This window comes from Sinohyriopsis cumingii, unplaced genomic scaffold, assembly GCF_028554795.1.
Source record: "Sinohyriopsis cumingii isolate HCF-2022 unplaced genomic scaffold, ASM2855479v2 utg000131l, whole genome shotgun sequence".
NCBI lineage: Eukaryota > Metazoa > Mollusca > Bivalvia > Unionida > Unionidae > Sinohyriopsis > Sinohyriopsis cumingii.
The window spans coordinates 10,791-33,440 of record NW_028315872.1 but is presented as its reverse complement, the minus strand read 5'-3'; the positions used below and the strand labels follow the sequence as shown (position 1 = coordinate 33,440).

At 35.8% G+C, this 22,650-nt stretch overlaps 1 protein-coding gene across 1 annotated transcript in view; it reads left to right on the top strand.

The window, feature by feature from the left end:
* The window catches only part of LOC149774806 (uncharacterized), a gene marked incomplete at its 3' end in the record, with an annotated part of 164,274 nt that extends 159,969 nt beyond the window's left edge, over window positions 1-4,305 (top strand). The window contains exon 13 of the mRNA XM_089944721.1: window positions 4,078-4,305. Within this exon, the coding sequence (XP_089800847.1) occupies window positions 4,078-4,305 (228 nt within the window). The remainder of the gene's footprint in view (window positions 1-4,077) is intronic.
* Between the last annotated feature and the right edge of the window lie 18,345 nt (window positions 4,306-22,650).

The following is a 22,650-nucleotide window of genomic DNA, read 5'->3' as shown; positions in this document are numbered from 1 at the left end:
GAAAGAAGTTTCTCCTTCAACAACTTCAATGGTCCACACACAGTGTGACCAAAAAACCAGTTCAAATGGACTGAATCCTACAGATTCTTGAACGGATTACCTAACAGCAAACAATAGTAAATGAATACCTTCATTCCAATCTTTACCAGTATCAAAATAATATGATCTAATCATACTTTTCAAAGTCTGATGACATCTTTCTAAATCCCCTTGGCTCTCAGGGTGATAGGCAGAAGATTTGAATAGTTGAATACCTAATTCATACATAACTTGCTGGAAAATTTCAGACATGAAATTTGATCCTTGATCAGCTTTGACAGATTTGGGAAGGCCAAATTGGGTAAAAAGAACTATATCAACACTGTTACTATTGTTTTAGATTTAATATTCCTCAGAGGAATTGCCTCTGGGAACCTCATTGAAGCACAAATTATGGTCAACAAGTATTGGTTCCCTGACTTGATCTTGAGTAAGGGACCAACACAGTTTTCCATTATTCTGCTAAATAGTTCGTCAAATGCAGGAATAAGTCGCAGATGAGCCTTAGGTATCTTCTTATTGGGTTTTCCTACCATTTGACGAGTATGACAAGATCTCCAGTATTTACAAGCATTACTTTTGAGTTTTGGCCAAAAGAAGTGATTCAGTATCTTGTGATAAGTCTTATTAATCCCTGAATGACCAGCCAAAGGAATTTCATGGGCCAGACTAAGTATTTCCTGTCTGTAAGATTTTGGAACTACAGTCAGATACTTCACTGACCACTCATTACCAGCAGGTACATCAGAAACTTTCCATTTTCTCATAAGAATCTCATTTTTAATGAAATAATAGACAGGTAATTCAGTGGCTTCAGTTTTACTAATGGCCCTTTGAAACAAGCAAGAGATCACAGGATCTTTTTCCTGTTTGACAACAAGTGATTGTCGTTTGTCACCGTGATTAGAATAAAGAGAATGAATAGTTAAAAGAGGATCACTGTGATCAATACCTTCTGACTGATCCAAACAAGGAGTGAAATTGGCCTCATCAAAAGCCTGACCAATACTTGTGTCAGCTAAAGGAATACTTTCCTGATCAACATCATTCTCAAGAGCTTTCTTTGCCATAGCTGTAGTAACTGCACATGCTGGGTATACATCAGGGAATTCATTTTCAGTAGGATCGAATTTCAGGTCCAAACAAGGCTTGTCAGTTAAAAGTGGATTAACCACAACCTTATCTCCAGCTGGGTCGTTGCCTAGTAATAAATTATTGCCCTCGATGAGTAAAGCAGTCACTGTTCTGATTGTCACTGGTCATGAAACTTAGTTTGATGACAAATTTACTCTAGGGACAGGAACATAAACAAAGCCACACTCTACTCCTTGAATAAGAACACTCTCGTTAGAAAAATACTTCTCAGAAAAATGCAAGGTACCTAATTATTAAAGACTGTGAAGCTCCTTTGTCCCTTAAAATTTTAATAGGGATGTGATTGGCCGAATCACTCATGAGTGATATAGAACTCTTCGACATGAATGGTTCAGAATTCTCCATAATAAAATCAGACTGGATTAGATCCAACAAATGTATTACTTTCAATATTTGACCTTCACCTCTTAGAACTAAGAGCATTTGGAATAGGTCTGTCATGATTCTAATCCTTATTTTTCAGTTTTCAGCAATCAGAAATAACGTGTCCTGTCTTCTCGAAATAGGTACAAGTAGGAAGAGACAAGTATTTTTGGTTTATCAGAAGCTTGATGTTTTAATTTGTACGAGATTGAAATTTGGAAGGGCTTGTATTAGGCTGAAATACTTTTCTGCCAGAAGACTGCTGAGTGGAATTCTTATTTACAAAAGAAACTTTATGATCTAAGGAATACTCATCAGCAGCACGAGCAGCATTTTCCAAGGTTTCGACCTTATGTTCATCAAGATAAGTCTTAATGTCAATATGGACACAGTTCTTGAACTTGTCAAGTAATACAAGTTGTCTAAGACTTTCATAATCTTGATCAACTTTCATGGCTAAACACCATCTGTCAAATAACTTCTCTTTTTCTCTTGCAAATTTGACATGAGTTTGGCCAGCTTCTTTTTTTATAGTTCCTCAAGTTTTGCGGATAAGCCTCCTGGACTAACTCATAACCCTTTAAGATGCATTCCTTCTCGAAATCATTGTCAGCACTCTGCTGTACTGACAGTGATGCATAGATATCTCGGGCTTTGCCAAAAAGTGCACACTGTAATAATTGAGTCCAGTGCTCCCTAGGCCATTTCAAATAGTCAGCAACGTTTTCAGAATAAGGAAAATATTTGTCTACATCTTTTTCTCTAAAAGGTGGCACTAACCTAAAATTAAGAGTAATACCAAAACTTGAATTTGTATGTGAAGTGGCAACGTGCATTTTACTTACCAATTCTATTTCTTTTAATTCTAAGTTGATATTCCCTCTCTTCCTTCTCTCCTTGCATTTGCATCTGTTTGTCTGTCTCTCTCTCTCTTTCTCTCTCTCACTTTCTTCCTTATCCAGTTGGATTTGTTTCTGCTCTTTCTGTAACTGCATTTGTTCTTTATGTAACTGCATTTGTTCTTTTTGCAACTGTGTTTGTCTTTCTCTCACTTTGAATTTCTTCCTTATCTAATTGCATTTGCTTCTCTCTCTTTCTCCTCTTTCTGTAATAGCATTTGTTCTTCCTCTTTCTCCAATTGCATTTGTTCTTTCTCTTTCTGTAACAAAATTTTTTTTATTTCTCTTTCTCCAATTGCAACTGCATTTGTTTTTCTTCTTTCTGAAGTTCCAGCTTTATTAACTCTAATTCCATTTTGTATTTCAATTTTAATTCCAGTTCTTTTATGTTAGAGTCTGATACAGACTTACTGATCGAAACCAAAACAATTTTATCCAAAACATTCTTTTCCACCATTTACTGGGCCAAAATATTTTTTATTTCTTGCTTCATTAAGGAAGCCTTTGTCTTAGAAAGATCATATTTTCTAGCAAGTTGAACAATTCATCTTTATTCAAAAGGATTAATTGTTCATGGGTAGGATTTGAAAGAAAGATTTCCACTTTTGATGAGATTGTAAAAGAGCCTGCTGATTTCACTAGAGATTTCTAAAATGTGAAATAATACTTGGGATGTAAACATTTTTTCAAAAATTAGAGGAATTTAAATTTCAAAAAACAAAGTTGTCGGAAATATTTTAGCCAAAATTCGTATATCCCAAGGACGAGGCCCCAGTTTTCTTTGTTACATTTTTAGGCTCGTTCAAACAGTAACAAGAAAAGAGTGAAGACAACAAGCTTTGTAAAATTTAATAAATAATTTATTTCCCTAGAAAAGCAAGTTAAACATAAGAAAAAGAACTTAACGGTTTTATGAATCAAATCCAAAAGTAATCCAAGAAAAAAAAAATAGAAGTCCTAGTAATAAAAAGTCCTAACGAAACTAAGTTTGAATCCCAACGAAATCCAAAATGGAAGGCAATGACATATGCTGTGGTCAGCATTGCACTGATGTGTCAACAGTTCTTTGTTCAAAGACTGAAAATAATATTCCAGTTTGAATTCTGTATAAATTTCAATAACTGTCTTTGTCCAGGGGAAAATAATCTTGAAATCCAAAGAATTTGAACAAAATAAAATAAATTGCCCAACACTGGTCAAAACATAAAACATTTTAACTTCTCAATTGTTAAGGCACTAATGACTTTTCTTTCTCAAAACATCAATAATAAATCTAGCTACAACACAAAATAGATGCCCGGATGTGGGTCAGTCCTCCGGAAAAACATAATTGGTACATGTTATTTGACACGTAGGCTAGATATGGCCTTAATTTTTACTTTATGGAGTAATAGCTATAACAAGCAACTGCCAATTGACACAATATCTTTGCTGCAGTCTTAAGGAGTTTCAAAAGACAGGTCCACTTTGGATTGCTTCCTAATGCACTAACATCAATTTTAATCATAAATTAAGAGCACAAGTTGCCTCAGCATCAGCATTTTATTCTTGGATCTACACATAATGTACTTTGAAACATAATTATAATGTTCTTCACCAAAAGTACGTTTTACACAAATAGGGACGAAGACAAACCTTGGAGTACAGGGTGAAATCGAGACGGCACAGAAAGGGAATTTGAAAGCAGAAATTGATCAGACTGAGGCAGTGTTTATCCATAAACAACTTGCAGAACTTGCCAAGTCCATTGGCATAATCAGAACTCCTTGTGGATCTGGCACAGGATTTCGTGTTGGACCCAATTACATCATGACAGCAAGACATGTCGTAGAACAGATCATGATGCAGGGTGAGTATCTTGAAGTATTCATGGGTAGATGCAACATACCAGTAAATACTTATTATAGTATCTTGAAGTATTCATAGGTAGATGCAACATGCCAGTAAATACTTATTTTAGTATCTTGAAGTATTCATAGGTAGATGCAACATGCCAGTAAATGCTTATTTTAGTATCTTGAAGTATTCATGGGTAGATGCAACTTGCCAGTAAATACTTATTTTAGTATCTTAAAGTATTCATGGGTAGATGCAACATGCCAGTAAATGCTTATTTTAGTATCTTGAAGTAATCATAGGTAGATGCAACATGCCAGTAAATGCTTATTTTAGTATCTTGAAGTATTCATAGGTAGATGCAACATGCCAGTAAATGCTTATTTTAGTATGTTGAAGTATTCATAGGTAGATGCAACATGCCAGTAAATGCTTATTTTAGTATGTTGAAGTATTCATAGGTAGATGCAACATGCCAGTAAATGCTTATTTTAGTATGTTGAAGTATTCATAGGTAGATGCAACATGCCAGTAAATGATTATTTTAGTATCCTGAAGTATTCATAGGTAGATGTAACATGCCAGTAAATGCTTATTTTAGTATCTTGAAGTATTCATAGGTAGATGCAACATGCCAGTAAATGCTTATTTTAGTATCTTGAAGTATTCATAGGTAGATGCAACATGCCAGTAAATGCTTATTTTAGTATCTTGAAGTATTCATAGGTAGATGTAACATGCCAGTACTTATTTTAGTATCTTGAAGTATTCATAGGCAGATGCAACATGCCAGTAAATGCTTATTTTAGCATGTTGAAGTATTCATAGGTAGATGCAACATGCCAGTAAATACTTATTTTAGTATCTTGAAGTATTCATTGGTAGATGCAACATGCCAGTAAATGCTTATTTTAGTATCTTGAAGTATTCATGGGTAGATGGAACATGCCAGTAAATGCTTATTTTAGTGTCTTGAAGTATTCATAGGTAGATGCAACATCCCAGTAAATACTTATTTTAGTATCTTGAAGTATTCATGGGTAGATGCAACATGCCAGGAAATACTTATTTTAGTATCTTGAAGTATTCATTGGTAGATGCAACATGCCAGTAAATGCTTATTTTAGTATCTTGAAGTATTCATGGGTAGATGCAACATGCCAGTACTTATTTTAGTATCTTGAAGTATTCATGGGTAGATGCAACATGCCAATAAATACTTATTTTAGTATCTTGAAGTATTCATGGGTAGATGCAACATACCAGTAAATACTTATTTTAGTATCTTGAAGTATTCATGGGTAGATGAAACATGCCTGTAAATACTTATTTTAGTATCTTGAAGTATTCATAGGTAGATGCAACATGGCAGTAAATACTTATTTTAATATCTTGAAGTATTCATAGATAGATGCAACATGCCAGTAAATGCTTATTTTAGTATCTTGAAGTATTCATGGGTAGATTCAACATGCCAGTACTTATTTTAGTATCTTGAAGTATTCATAGGTAGATGCAACATGCCAGTAAATACTTATTTTAGTATCTTGAAGCATTCATTGGTAGATGCAACATGCCAATAAATACTTATTTGAGTATCTTGAAGTATTCATGGGTAGATGCAACATGCCAGTACTTATTTTAGTATCTTGAAGTATTCATAGGTAGATGCAACATGCCAGTAAATACTTATTTTAGTATCTTGAAGCATTCATTGGTAGATGCAACATGCCAATAAATACTTATTTGAGTATCTTGAAGTATTCATGGGTAGATGCAACATACCAGTAAATGCTTATTTTAGTATCTTGAAGTATTCATGGGTAGATGCAACATGCCAGTTCTTATTTTAGTATCTTGAAGTATTCATGGGTAGATGCAACATGCCAGTAAATACTTATTTTAGTATCTTGAAGTATTCATTGGTAGATGCAACATACCAATAAATACTTATTTGAGTATCTTGAAGTATTCATGGGTAGATGCAACATACCAGTAAATACTTATTTTGGTGTCTTGAAGTATTCATGGGTAGATGCAATATGCTAGTACTTATTTTAGTATCTTGAAGTATTCATAGGTAGATGCAACATGCCAGTAAATACTTATTTTAGTATCTTGAAGTATTCACAGGTCGATGCAACATTCCAGTAAATGCTTATTTTCGTATCTTGAAGTATTCATAGGTAGGTGCAACATGCCAATAAATACTTATTTTAGTGTCTTGAAGTATTCATAGGTAGATGCAACATGCCAGTAAATACTTATTTTAGTATTTTGAAGTATTCATAGGTAGATGGAACATGCCAGTAAATGCTTATTTTAGTATCTTGAAGTATTCATAGGTAGATGCAACATGCCAGTGAATACTTATTTTAGTATCTTGAAGTATTCATAGGTAGATGCAACATGCCAGTCAATACTTATTTTAGTATCTTGAAGTATTCATTGGTAGATGCAACATGCCAGTAAATGCTTCTTTTGGTATCTTGAAGTATTCATAGGTAGATGCAACATGCCAGTACTTATTTTAGTATCTTGAAGTATTCATGGGTAGATGCAACATACCAGTAAATACTTATTTTAATATCTTGAAGTATTCATGGGTAGATGCAACATGCCAGTACTTATTTTAGTATCTTGTAGTATTCATGGGTAGATGCAACATGCCAGTAAATACTTATTTTAGTATCTTGAAGTATTCATAGGTTGATGCAACATGCCAGTAAATACTTATTTTAGTATCTGGAAGTATTCGTAGGTAGATGCAACATGCCAGTAAATGCTTGTTTTAGTATCTTGAAGTATTCATAGGTAGATGCAACATGCCAGTAAATACTTATTTTAGTATCTTGAAGTATTCATAGGTCGATGCATCATTCCAGTAAATGCTTATTTACGTGTCTTGATGTATTCATAGGTAAATGCAACATGCCAATAAATACTTGTTTTAGTATCTTGAAGTATTCATAGGTAGATGCAACATGCCAGTAAATACTTATTTTAGTATCTTGAAGTATTCGTAGGTAGATGGAACATGCCAGTAAATGCTTATTTTAGTATCTTGAAGTATTCATGGGTAGATGGAACATGCCAGTAAATGCTTATTTTAGTATCTTGAAGTATTCATAGGTAGATACAACATCCCAGTAAATACTTATTTTAGTATCTTGAAGTATTCATAGGTAGATGCAACATGCCAGGAAATACTTATTTTAGTATCTTGCAGTATTCATTGGTAGATGCAACATGCCAGTAAATGCTTATTTTAGTATCTTGAAGTATTCATGGGTAGATGCAACATGCCAGTACTTATTTTAGTATCTTGAAGTATTCATGGGTAGATGCAACATGCCAATAAATACTTATTTTAGTATCTTGAAGTATTCATGGGTAGATGCAACATACCAGTAAATACTTATTTTAGTATCTTGAAGTATTCATTGGTAGATGCAACATACCAATAAATACTTATTTGAGTATCTTGAAGTATTCATGGGTAGATGCAACATACCAGTAAATACTTATTTTGGTGTCTTGAAGTATTCATGGGTAGATGCAATATGCTAGTACTTATTTTAGTATCTTGAAGTATTCATAGGTAGATGCAACATGCCAGTAAATACTTATTTTAGTATCTTGAAGTATTCACAGGTCGATGCAACATTCCAGTAAATGCTTATTTTCGTATCTTGAAGTATTCATAGGTAGGTGCAACATGCCAATAAATACTTATTTTAGTGTCTTGAAGTATTCATAGGTAGATGCAACATGCCAGTAAATACTTATTTTAGTATTTTGAAGTATTCATAGGTAGATGGAACATGCCAGTAAATGCTTATTTTAGTATCTTGAAGTATTCATAGGTAGATGCAACATGCCAGTGAATACTTATTTTAGTATCTTGAAGTATTCATAGGTAGATGCAACATGCCAGTCAATACTTATTTTAGTATCTTGAAGTATTCATTGGTAGATGCAACATGCCAGTAAATGCTTCTTTTGGTATCTTGAAGTATTCATGGGTAGATGCAACATGCCAGTACTTATTTTAGTATCTTGAAGTATTCATGGGTAGATGCAACATACCAGTAAATACTTATTTTAATATCTTGAAGTATTCATGGGTAGATGCAACATGCCAGTACTTATTTTAGTATCTTGTAGTATTCATGGGTAGATGCAACATGCCAGTAAATACTTATTTTAGTATCTTGAAGTATTCATAGGTTGATGCAACATGCCAGTAAATACTTATTTTAGTATCTGGAAGTATTCGTAGGTAGATGCAACATGCCAGTAAATGCTTGTTTTAGTATCTTGAAGTATTCATAGGTAGATGCAACATGCCAGTAAATACTTATTTTAGTATCTTGAAGTATTCATAGGTCGATGCATCATTCCAGTAAATGCTTATTTACGTGTCTTGATGTATTCATAGGTAAATGCAACATGCCAATAAATACTTGTTTTAGTATCTTGAAGTATTCATAGGTAGATGCAACATGCCAGTAAATACTTATTTTAGTATCTTGAAGTATTCGTAGGTAGATGGAACATGCCAGTAAATGCTTATTTTAGTATCTTGAAGTATTCAGGGGTAGATGGAACATGCCAGTAAATGCTTATTTTAGTATCTTGAAGTATTCATAGGTAGATACAACATCCCAGTAAATACTTATTTTAGTATCTTGAAGTATTCATAGGTAGATGCAACATGCCAGGAAATACTTATTTTAGTATCTTGCAGTATTCATTGGTAGATGCAACATGCCAGTAAATGCTTATTTTAGTATCTTGAAGTATTCATGGGTAGATGCAACATGCCAGTACTTATTTTAGTATCTTGAAGTATTCATGGGTAGATGCAACATGCCAATAAATACTTATTTTAGTATCTTGAAGTATTCATGGGTAGATGCAACATACCAGTAAATACTTATTTTAGTATCTTGAAGTATTCATTGGTAGATGCAACATACCAATAAATACTTATTTGAGTATCTTGAAGTATTCATGGGTAGATGCAACATACCAGTAAATACTTATTTTGGTGTCTTGAAGTATTCATGGGTAGATGCAATATGCTAGTACTTATTTTAGTATCTTGAAGTATTCATAGGTAGATGCAACATGCCAGTAAATACTTATTTTAGTATCTTGAAGTATTCACAGGTCGATGCAACATTCCAGTAAATGCTTATTTTCGTATCTTGAAGTATTCATAGGTAGGTGCAACATGCCAATAAATACTTATTTTAGTGTCTTGAAGTATTCATAGGTAGATGCAACATGCCAGTAAATACTTATTTTAGTATTTTGAAGTATTCATAGGTAGATGGAACATGCCAGTAAATGCTTATTTTAGTATCTTGAAGTATTCATAGGTAGATGCAACATGCCAGTGAATACTTATTTTAGTATCTTGAAGTATTCATAGGTAGATGCAACATGCCAGTCAATACTTATTTTAGTATCTTGAAGTATTCATTGGTAGATGCAACATGCCAGTAAATGCTTCTTTTGGTATCTTGAAGTATTCATGGGTAGATGCAACATGCCAGTACTTATTTTAGTATCTTGAAGTATTCATGGGTAGATGCAACATACCAGTAAATACTTATTTTAATATCTTGAAGTATTCATGGGTAGATGCAACATGCCAGTACTTATTTTAGTATCTTGTAGTATTCATGGGTAGATGCAACATGCCAGTAAATACTTATTTTAGTATCTTGAAGTATTCATAGGTTGATGCAACATGCCAGTAAATACTTATTTTAGTATCTGGAAGTATTCGTAGGTAGATGCAACATGCCAGTAAATGCTTGTTTTAGTATCTTGAAGTATTCATAGGTAGATGCAACATGCCAGTAAATACTTATTTTAGTATCTTGAAGTATTCATAGGTCGATGCATCATTCCAGTAAATGCTTATTTACGTGTCTTGATGTATTCATAGGTAAATGCAACATGCCAATAAATACTTGTTTTAGTATCTTGAAGTATTCATAGGTAGATGCAACATGCCAGTAAATACTTATTTTAGTATCTTGAAGTATTCGTAGGTAGATGGAACATGCCAGTAAATGCTTATTTTAGTATCTTGAAGTATTCAGGGGTAGATGGAACATGCCAGTAAATGCTTATTTTAGTATCTTGAAGTATTCATAGGTAGATACAACATCCCAGTAAATACTTATTTTAGTATCTTGAAGTATTCATAGGTAGATGCAACATGCCAGGAAATACTTATTTTAGTATCTTGCAGTATTCATTGGTAGATGCAACATGCCAGTAAATGCTTATTTTAGTATCTTGAAGTATTCATGGGTAGATGCAACATGCCAGTACTTATTTTAGTATCTTGAAGTATTCATGGGTAGATGCAACATGCCAATAAATACTTATTTTAGTATCTTGAAGTATTCATGGGTAGATGCAACATACCAGTAAATACTTATTTTAGTATCTTGAAGTATTCATGGGTAGATGAAACATGCCTGTAAATACTTATTTTAGTATCTTGAAGTATTCATAGGTAGATGCAACATGGCAGTAAATACTTATTTTAATATCTTGAAGTATTCATAGATAGATGCAACATGCCAGTAAATGCTTATTTTAGTATCTTGAAGTATTCATGGGTAGATGCAACATGCCAGTACTTATTTTAGTATCTTGAAGTATTCATAGGTAGATGCAACATGCCAGTAAATACTTATTTTAGTATCTTGAAGTATTCATTGGTAGATGCAACATGCCAATAAATACTTATTTGAGTATCTTGAAGTATTCATGGGTATATGCAACATACCAGTAAATGCTTATTTTAGTATCTTGAAGTATTCATGGGTAGATGCAACATGCCAGTTCTTATTTTAGTATCTTGAAGTATTCATGGGTAGATGCAACATGCCAGTAAATACTTATTTTAGTATCTTGAAGTATTCATTGGTAGATGCAACATACCAATAAATACTTATTTGAGTATCTTGAAGTATTCATTGGTAGACACAACATACCAGTAAATACTTATTTTGGTGTCTTGAAGTATTCATGGGTAGATGCAATATGCTAGTACTTATTTTAGTATCTTGAAGTATTCATGGGTAGATGCAACATGCCAGTAAATACTTATTTTAGTATCTTCAAGTATTCATCGGTAGATGGAACATGCCAGTACTTATTTTAGTATGTTGAAGTATTCATGGGTAGATGCAACATGCCAGTAAATACTTATTTTAGTATCTTGAAGTATTCATTGGTAGATGCAACATGCCAATAAATACTTATTTGAGTATCTTGAAGTATTCATGGGTAGATGCAACATACCAGTAAATACTTATTTTAGTATCTTGAAGTATTCATGGGTAGATGCAACATGCCAGTACTTATTTTAGTATCTTGAAGTCTTCATGGGTAGATGCAACATGCCAGTAAATACTTATTTTAGTATCTTGAAGTATTCATGGGTAGATGCAACATACCAGTAAATATTTATTTTAGTATCTTGAAGTATTCATGCGTAGATGGAACATGCCAGTACTTATTTTAGTATGTTGAAGTATTCATTGGTAGATGCAACATGCCAGTAAATACTTATTTTAGTATCTTGAAGTATTCATGGGTAGATGGAACATGTCAGTACTTATTTTAATATCTTGAAGTATTCATGGGTAGATGCAACATGCCAGTAAATACTTCTTTTAGTATCTTGAAGTATTCATTGGTAGAGGCAACATGCCAATAAATACTTATTTGAGTATCTTGAAGTATTCATGGGTAGATACAACATACCAGTAAATACTTATTTTAGTATCTTGAAGTATTCATGGGTAGATGCAACATGCCAGTACTTATTTTAGTATCTTGAAGTATTCATGGGTAGATGCAACATGCCAGTAAATACCTATTTTAGTATCTTGAAGTATTCATTGGTAGATGCAACATGCCAATAAATACTTATTTGAGTTTCTTGAAGTATTCATGGGTAGATGCAACGTACCAGTAAATACTTATTTTAGTATCTTGAAGTATTCATAGGTAGATGCAACATGCCAGTACTTATTTTAGTATCTTGAAGTATTCATGGGTAGATGCAACATACCAGTAAATACTTATTTTAATATCTTGAAGTATTCATGGGTAGATGCAACATGCCAGTACTTATTTTAGTATCTTGTAGTATTCATGGGTAGATGCAACATGCCAGTATATACTTATTTTAGTATCTTGAAGTATTCATAGGTATATGCAACATGCCAGTAAATACTTATTTTAGTATCTTGAAGTATTCATTGGTAGATGCAACATGCCAGTAAATGCTTTTTTTAGTATCTTGAAGTATTCATAGGTAGATGCAACATGCCAGTACTTATTTTAGTATCTTGAAGTATTCATGGGTAGATGCAACATGCCAATAAATACTTATTTTAGTATCTTGAAGTATTCATGGGTAGATGCAACATACCAGTAAATACTTATTTTAGTATCTTGAAGTATTCATGGGTAGATGAAACATGCCAGTAAATACTTATTTTAGTATCTTGAAGTATTCATAGGTAGATGCAACATGCCAGTAAATACTTACTTTAATATCTTGAAGTATTCATAGGTAGATGCAACATGCATGTAAATGCTTATTTTGGTAGCTTGAAGTATTCATGGGTAGATGCAACATGCCAGTACTTATTTTAGTATCTTGAAGTATTCATAGGTAGATGCAACATGCCAGTAAATACTTATTTTAGTATCTTGAAGTATTCATAGGTAGATGGAACATGCCAGTAAATGCTTATTTTAGTATCTTGAAGTATTCATGGGTAGATGGACCATGCCAGTAAATGCTTATTTTAGTATCTTGAAGTATTCATAGGTAGATGCAACATCCCAGTAAATACTTATTTTAGTATCTTGAAGTATTCATAGGTAGATGCAACATGCCAGGAAATACTTATTTTAGTATCTTGAAGTATTCATTGGTAGATGCAACATGCCAGTAAATGCTTATTTTAGTATCTTGAAGTATTCATGGGTAGATGCAACATGCCAGTACTTATTTTAGTATCTTGAAGTATTCATGGGTAGATGCAACATGCCAATAAATACTTATTTTAGTATCTTGAAGTATTCATGGGTAGATGCAACATACCAGTAAATACTTATTTTAGTATCTTGAAGTATTCATGGGTAGATGAAACATGCCTGTAAATACTTATTTTAGTATCTTGAAGTATTCATAGGTAGATGCAACATGGCAGTAAATACTTATTTTAATATCTTCAAGTATTCATAGATATATGCAACATGCCAGTAAATGCTTATTTTAGTATCTTGAAGTATTCATGGATAGATGCAACATGCCAGTACTTATTTTAGTATCTTGAAGTATTCATAGGTAGATGCAACATGCCAGTAAATACTTATTTTACTATCTTGAAGTATTCATTGGTAGATGCAACATGCCAATAAATACTTATTTGAGTATCTTGAAGTATTCATGGGTAGATGCAACATACCAGTAAATGCTTATTTTAGTATCTTGAAGTATTCATGGGTAGATGCAACATGCCAGTTCTTATTTTAGTATCTTGAAGTATTCATGGGTAGATGCAACATGCCAGTAAATACTTATTTTAGTATCTTGAAGTATTCATTGGTAGATGCAACATACCAACAAATACTTATTTGAGTATCTTGAAGTATTCATGGGTAGATGCAACATACCAGTAAATACTTATTTTGGTGTCTTGAAGTATTCATGGGTAGATGCAATATGCTAGTACTTATTTTAGTATCTTGAAGTATTCATGGGTAGATGCAACATGCCAGTAAATACTTATTTTAGTATCTTGAAGTATTCATGGGTAGATGGAACATGCCAGTACTTATTTTAGTATGTTGAAGTATTCATGGGTAGATGCAACATGCCAGTAAATACTTATTTTAGTATCTTGAAGTATTCATTGGTAGATGCAACATGCCAATAAATACTTATTTGAGTATCTTGAAGTATTCATGGGTAGATGCAACATACCAGTAAATACTTATTTTAGTATCTTGAAGTATTCATGGGTAGATGCAACATGCCAGTACTTATTTTAGTATCTTGAAGTATTCATGGGTAGATGCAACATGCCAGTAAATACTTATTTTAGTATCTTGAAGTTTTCATGGGTAGATGCAACATACGAGTAAATATTTATTTTAGTATCTTGAAGTATTCATGGGTAGATGGAACATGCCAGTACTTATTTTAGTATGTTGAAGTATTCATTGGTAGATGCAACATGCCAGTAAATACTTATTTTAGTATCTTGAAGTATTCATGGGTAGATGGAACATGTCAGTACTTATTTTAATATCTTGAAGTATTCATGGGTAGATGCAACATGCCAGTAAATACTTCTTTTAGTATCTTGAAGTATTCATTGGTAGAGGCAACATGCCAATAAATACTTATTTGAGTATCTTGAAGTATTCATGGGTAGATGCAACATACCAGTAAATACTTATTTTAGTATCTTGAAGTATTCATGGGTAGATGCAACATGCCAGTACTTATTTTAGTATCTTGAAGTATTCATGGGTAGATGCAACATGCCAGTAAATACCTATTTTAGTATCTTGAAGTATTCATTGGTAGATGCAACATGCCAATAAATACTTATTTGAGTAGCTTGAAGTATTCATGGGTAGATGCAACGTACCAGTAAATACTTATTTTAGTATCTTGAAGTATTCATAGGTAGATGCAACATGCCAGTACTTATTTTAGTATCTTGAAGTATTCATGGGTAGATGCAACATGCCAGTAAATACTTATTTTAGTATCTTGAATTATTCTTGGGTAGATACAACATGCCAGTAAATACTTATTTTAGTATCTTGAAGTATTCATGGGTTGATGCAACATGCCAGTAAATACTTATTTTAACAGCATGCGAGTTGATTCCTTTCCTATGAAGTTATTATCTCCCACTGAAGATAATTTGCCAGACATTGCATTTGATTTTTATGTTTTGTTTTTAGCTGATAGCTGATTTTTTTTGGTGTAGTTATGATATTCTCATCATTCTCTGATAAAGAAGTTAAATGGCTAACAGCATTTCTCGTGGACAGCACAAAATGTTACAATCACCTGAAAAAAAATCCGTCTGAGATTTCCGCCTGAAATAAAAATCTGCCTAAGGTTTCCGTCTAAAAAAAAGTTGCCTAAAATGTCCACATAGAAATCTTCCAATAAAAAATCTGCTTCAGATTTCTATTAAACTGCCTTATGATATTTAGAAATTATTGGGAGTCAATCATACATACTCACAATAATTTTAAAAATGGATCATAAATTTTATTTGGGCAGTCATTATCAAAGAATTAGATTTTCCTTGTCCTCATTTTCTTTCTTCCATACAAAACCTGTTCCATGATGGCATCATTTATGTCTTTTTCATTTCACTGAAATTTTTGTGAGAGGTCACTAAAATTTCGCTAAAATATTGGTGAGATTTCACACAATGTTTGACCAAAACTGTCACTGAGATTCTGGCAAAGTTTCATAAAATCGTTGGCAAACTTTAACTGAAATTTTGGTAAGATCTCACTAAGATTTCATTGAAAGTTTGGTGAGAGTTTACTTAAATTGTGGTGAGATTTCACTCAAGTTTTGACCATTATTTAGTATTTTACTGAAGTTACAGTACTTTTGCACAAACATTAAAAAGGTTTCAGATAAATAATGGATATGAATTAAATAGGACGTTATTAACTAGGGTAATATTTCAGTGTACATGAAGAAAAATTATACAGCTGTTATAATTATATGACACTGTCAGCAGCGCTCGAAATTAGCAGTAGTCCGCTAGCTGGCTGTTAGTAGATTTCCTGTCAGACAAGTAACTTTCATAATGTTAACAGTCCAATGGACTAGTAAGACTAGTAGCAGCAGGGGGGGGGGGGCGAATCGGACATTTTGTCCAATCGTCATTTGGTTTAATTAATACTTTCTGCACTCAGCGGATCCGGTGTCGTCAGCGCCCGGTAAAAAAAAAACGACGTCGTCGTCGTTGTCATCGTCGAGGGGGCCAAATCGACAATTGTCCGGACGTCATTTGGTTTAATTAATACCTTCTGCGCGCCGATCCCAGCGTCGTCAGCGTCCGGTAAAAAAGCGCGACGACCGCGTCGATGTCATCGCCCCCCCCCCCCCCCCGCTGCTATGATCTTACAAACAGAGTGATCACTAACTCCTCCTCTTGTAGATCAATTAGGTTATTTGACTGATCGGTAAGTTTGAAATTAATTCTCGTTAAAAACCGATTATGGCATCGCATATAGACCGGATTAATCGGATTCTCAACGATTAAAAATCCCGGAGGGGCTGTTGGTGAAAATGAATAAAGGATATATCCCTGTTGAGCTTGATTTGATTGATTGGTATCTACCTGGTAACTCCCTTCAATAGCATCACACACTAGATTAATTGCTATCACCGATGCGATATTTACGTTGTACGGGGCAATATGCCTACCATCATCTCCGTTATCGTGTTTGAGGATATAAGTTGATGGACTGAGAAAATCATTAAGAGACTTTCTTAGTTCTGGCGCGTTGTATCCTGGAAACCTGAAATCGGGTAAATCGGCTTCTGCGATATTATACTCGGTTAGGAATCGTTGTTTATTATCATCGCTGCTATCGGATATTGTTTTAACGATTCGTTCATTGATATATTCCATGTCTGATATAAGTTGATTTAACACCTCAACGTGTTTTCGTGTTTTTGTTTCCCGTAGCTGTTCTAGTTGTGATTGGTAAATACGATTAATCTCGGCAAACGCATCAGTGATATCATTTAAACCAACTGTGGTCGACGCGAACAATTTAGGAGTTTCCTTATACGGAAACTCCCATTGCATGGTATTCCTGTCTCGAAATATAAACTTGCTAGGTAATAACGCGCCTTTTATAATAGACCAATCAGGTCGATACCGGGGGGTAATCTCATGATACGATTGCTCATTCGTGTGCAAGTCCTCGGGGATTTCATGAGGTGGATTCTTAGGCCATCCTAGTATGGTTCTTATTGAACTACCATAAATATCAACCATATACCCCGGTGTGCTTATTTCAATCGTCGACGATAACGTCGGTTCATGAACCGTAATAGCGATTTTTGATTCTTTTCCTGTGATCGATTTTATCCTGCGTTGAAATTCTTTATTGATTTGTTCTATTTGGTATGACCCAGTTGGTATTGTAACCTCCTTCCAGTCTGGGGGCCCATCGGGTTTATTTGTCCATGCAAAAACCAGCGAGTTATTAGGTTGTTGTCCGTTAAATGCGTCCGCTCGGATATTAGGCCAACTGTGATATATTCGCAATTTTGCCAGCGCTATTTCCTTCACTGGAACCGGTGATGGGAAGTTCACACTGAATTCGGGTTTTGTTGACGTTATCGATATCATATTTGTTTGTACCGGAGTGGTGTTCTCCGCGATCCGCTGAAGTAATTGAAACCCTTCGGGGTTCAGCGACATTATTATTATTCGTTGTTTTTAGTGTCTAATTTCAACAACCAGAGCCCATTGAAGTGGTTCCGGCTTCCAGTTGAAAATCCTCGATTTTTGACATCGCGGAGCTATACAACTGGACCATCGTGGAGAACTCAACATCGGATATGAACAAATTATCAATCGACAACGAGATCAACCCGGATAATTTCGAGTACGCGTCGGATACTATTTGATGTTTTACTGTATACTCGTCGAGTTTTTTCTGAAAACACGATGATATCTTTTTAGTGATTGCGTTGGCGACTCCAGCAATTGTTGTCATCGCGGAGATAGCGATTGGAACAGCGATCGGGGCTATCGTGGTCACCGTGGATAAAATAACACCGGTACCGGCTACTATACCCGACACCGAGTACACGACCGCGTCGATGGCGGTTATTTTTCGGCGGTATTTTTTTATTTTTGCACGGTATTGTTCGGAAAGCGTTTTCAAGTTCGCGGAGAATTCTTTTGCGGTATCGAATCGATATTGATGTGACGTCGGTGATACCTCTGATTCAATTACCCTGGTGGTCATTTTTATTTTAAAAGAGCTAGTGTTTTTAATTAATTAGATTCGCTACAAATTCCACATACCGTGTGATGTTTGCCCCGGCTAAATGTCCATCAACGGCATAAATTGTAAACTGTTCAGTTGCGTTCTTGTCTATAATTGTTGATATTGTATTGTTAAACCAGGATGAACTCGACGATAATATATTAAACTGCATCATTGAAACCAGTGTCAATCGATAAATGCCCTTAACAGTTGCGGTAATATTTACTGTATTCTGTGTAGGAGTCCAATTGAATGATCCATGCCGAATTGTGTATACTGTGTTGATGATGTTTTCATGAGGGGTTTTTATTTTTTCGAATTGCTCTGCTACTCTCGGTAGTCCGTCTTTAATCGCTTCAACATCAGTTCTGATTATTTCTATTCTCCGCAAATTCGCGTCTATATTATTCTTGTTCGCTGCAACATTAGTTTTGATTGTTTCTATTTCCCGTGTATTTTCGGTTATACTTTTTTTGTTCACTGCAACATCAAGTTTGATTATTCCTATTTCATATGTATGCACGTCTATACCTTTTTTGTTCGCTGCAACATCAGTTTTGATTAATCCTATTCCCCGCCAATACGCGTCTATATTTTTTTTGTTCGCTTCAATATCAGTTTTGATTGTTATTATGTCCTGTGTATGCGCGTCTACATTATTTATGATCGTTGTAACATCAGTTTTGATTGTTTCTATTTTCCGTCCATGCGAGTCTACATTATTTATGATCGTTGTAACATCAGTTTTGATTATTCCTATTTCTCGTTCATGCACGTCTACATTCCCTTTGCTCGTTGCAACATTATTTTTGATTGTTTCTATTTCCTGTCTATACGCAGTGATATCATTTATAGTTGTTGTAATCTCATCCAGCTTGGTATTTTTTTTACCAAAGAATTTATCAAAGTTGTCATCGATCCTGTTAACATTTTTTCGTAACGTGTAAAATTGGCCCGACAGCGTTGTAAACTCCGAAATAGTAGTTTTTATCCCCGCAAGATTCGGTTCGGTTACCGTCGGGGTCCCAAAAAAACTAGCGGTAGTGAGTTGTATATCGGCGACAGATTTTTTCACCTCGGTGACAGATTTTTTCACCTGCGTGTCGAGTTCGATCACAAATCCATTCAACCCTATAAAACTGTCTCGGACGAATGTTATCCTATTCATCACCGCCGATATATGTTCACCCGGTTTGAGTCGTCCGTCGCTGGTATACAGCGCGATAGTGCCCTCGGCGGCATCACGCTGTCGTATTAAAACGTCATCCAGCGACACATTACTGGATTTCAATTTACCCTGGCGGTCTTGAAATACAACTATTTCACCTGGGTCAACACTGGTTAAGTTTAACGTATCAGCGATTTCATCCTCGATTAGTTTCTTTATGTCATCGGTGGCGGGCGTTTCCGTGGATCCTTTCAGCGCCGAAATAGGTCGTCCCCAAATATCAATCATCGTTATTGTAAAAAAAAACAGCGTTTCTAATTAACCCGCCGGGCCTCTACGACCCCACTAGTGTATTCGTTTACAACCACATGAGGTGGTTTCCGCCATGATGAAATCGCCGCGAGTACGTTCAATACCTCACGGCCGCATATCGGTGGGTCGCTTAATCGCTGTGTTGGCAGCGTGGAATAAAAAACCCGGGCTGAACACGCCCGGATATACCGCATAAACTCTTTCGGCGGAGCTAACCCGTATGAATCAAAATAGACGATCGCACGCGGATCAATCGCGTATGGAACCCAATGAGTTCCCGCTCCGGAGGACCCATCGAGGTTAATTATGCCGGTTTCAATATTCCTTGGTGCCGCCGGTAATTGATCCCTCATAAAAACACCTCTGAAGTTTTTTATCGCTAGCGCGTTTGCGGCGTCTATTAAATCAAAATTAGACATAGGAGTTAATAAACGGTTCCCGGTAGTCTTAGACCCTTTCCCGAGTACCATGAATACGGGGTTCCCGGTAGTCTTAGACCCTTTCCGGCCACGGATCGTTTTTTTTATAGCCTTTCCCGGTTGCCTTCTTCAATGCCATCCCCGCCGAGGTACCAACGGCTCCTAACGCCGCCGCCTTCGCCACTGCTGGTGCGGCCGCGGCAATCAATGCCGGAATCGCAGCTAACAGCGGAAATATCCCACCGGTCTTTTCCATGTTTTTAATCGCTGCGGCTGAAAAATCTATTTGAACACCCTTTTTATTCTTCATCGCATTATTGAAATGTTTTATTTGACGCGCCGTCAACGATATCTTATGATTACCACCTGCCATCTGTGACGGCTTCAGCGTTATTGTGGTCCCGCATTGTTTAACCGACTTTGATCGTAATTTCTTGACTTGACCATCAGTCAACTCTACACTGACGACACTATACGACATTTATTGTAAACGCGTTTGTGCTTTCAATTACATGTTTTCCACTGGTGCATCAATGATTCTCATTCGTCCACCAACACCTTCCAACAGCATTGATTTATCGCTGAGAATGACAGCAACCGCTCTGTAATTAACACCACCCGGGGCTATACGAGCTCGGAAGTGTATATCAACGACGGATTGTCTCGTTAAATCAAGATGTTCCAACGAAAAATAATAAATCGGATACAGCTTTTTAAAATCAAGTTGTGATATTTGCAAACCAGTGTCGACGTTTTGATCACGACCCATATATGACAGCAATCGATGGTACACACGTGCGATATGGTTGTCGCCGTAATTAAGCTGTATATCCTCGGATGGTTCCTGTTGTCCGTTTATTCTCAGCGAAACATCCCTGACTCCTAATTGATCAAATATCATATGGCTGCGTTCTTGATTACCCAATCGTTCCCTATTCTGTAGCGCTATGAATATATGACGCGGGGCTGAAACACCCTGTTTTGACGCCAAGTGCCATGTAAACGTATCGGCGACGTTATCCTCTTTAGCATCAGTTGTTACCGCTAGCCAACTCAACAACGATTTCCCTCCCTGTTCCATAAATGATAACAATCGTGCTTCCGTGGTAACTGATGGAGTCAACACCGGCATCCACAATGCCATTTTAGTTAAAACGACTTTACCGGCAGCGACACCAGCAGCACGCCATATTGCATTGTTATCATCGCCCCTTCGCGTTAGCACGATTGTATGCTTAGCCCCATAGATAACTTTTCTGACATTTCTGCAGAATCCAAATATGTGATGGAGTGGAATCGCGCATGAAAACTGTCGGCGTGGTCTTTGCAACATCTCTACTCGTACTGCGAATCCTAGATTGTAATCATTGTTGATACTCTTTATAATATTGAAATTAGCGCCTGGTCTTGCTCTGCGGTCTGGGTTATTTGCTTCAGCCTATGGGTCAACTGCGGTATCTCTTTCCGCCAGCACGTTAACGTACTGAAGATGATCAGCGTTATTAGTGGTGTCCTTCGCAAACATCATAGATGGGCCCGCCGATCTTGTATAATCATCCGAGTATCTCGCTAACCCAATTATCGTCGTTGCAACATCAACCTCGCGTTCTATTGATTCAATTTCTCGCCCGTCAATAAGATATCTGGCGCTCTCAAATAACGCCATGATACCGTTGTTGACGAAGCCAACTCGAACACGATCGTCATCTGCGTATGGTGCATTATCGGCAGCATTTGTCACGAGTTCTCCCTCAATTTCGATAAACGCTTCACACGGCAAAAAATATTTACTGGTATCTTGGACTTGAAGTTCAATTCGCGATCGTAGGTCAGGTTGCGCTGCATAATAAGAATAAAATTGATAATCACGGACAGAATCATCCCTGCGCACTGGGGCATCCATATCAAACGCGGGATCAGCGGTTCGCGCAAACATTTTATTATTATTCATGTCGGTGTTTTCAATTGAAATCTATCAACGTCGTTTTCGTCGTAGACCACTCCCCGCTATCGCGTTCATGAGCGCGTTGGTTGCCGCATCGGCGGATGACTGAGCCGCCAACGAGGGAGTCGTCGCCGCCAACGACTCTAGTTTTTCTTCCACGGCGTTATTTATTACTTTACTGACATTTGCAGGCATCACTGTCGTTGATGGCATCTGTTTTCTTTTTGAAAATCCCCTGGATTTCACCAACGACATTAGTTTGTCCCGCGCGGCTGAAAGCGCCTTTCCGGCAACTTCTCCAATAGCGCTGATTCCCTTATCACGAATAACATCAATAGCCTTCATTCCTAATTGTTTGGCTAACGGCGCTACTTTTGGAGCCATTCTTGTAAATAACCCCGC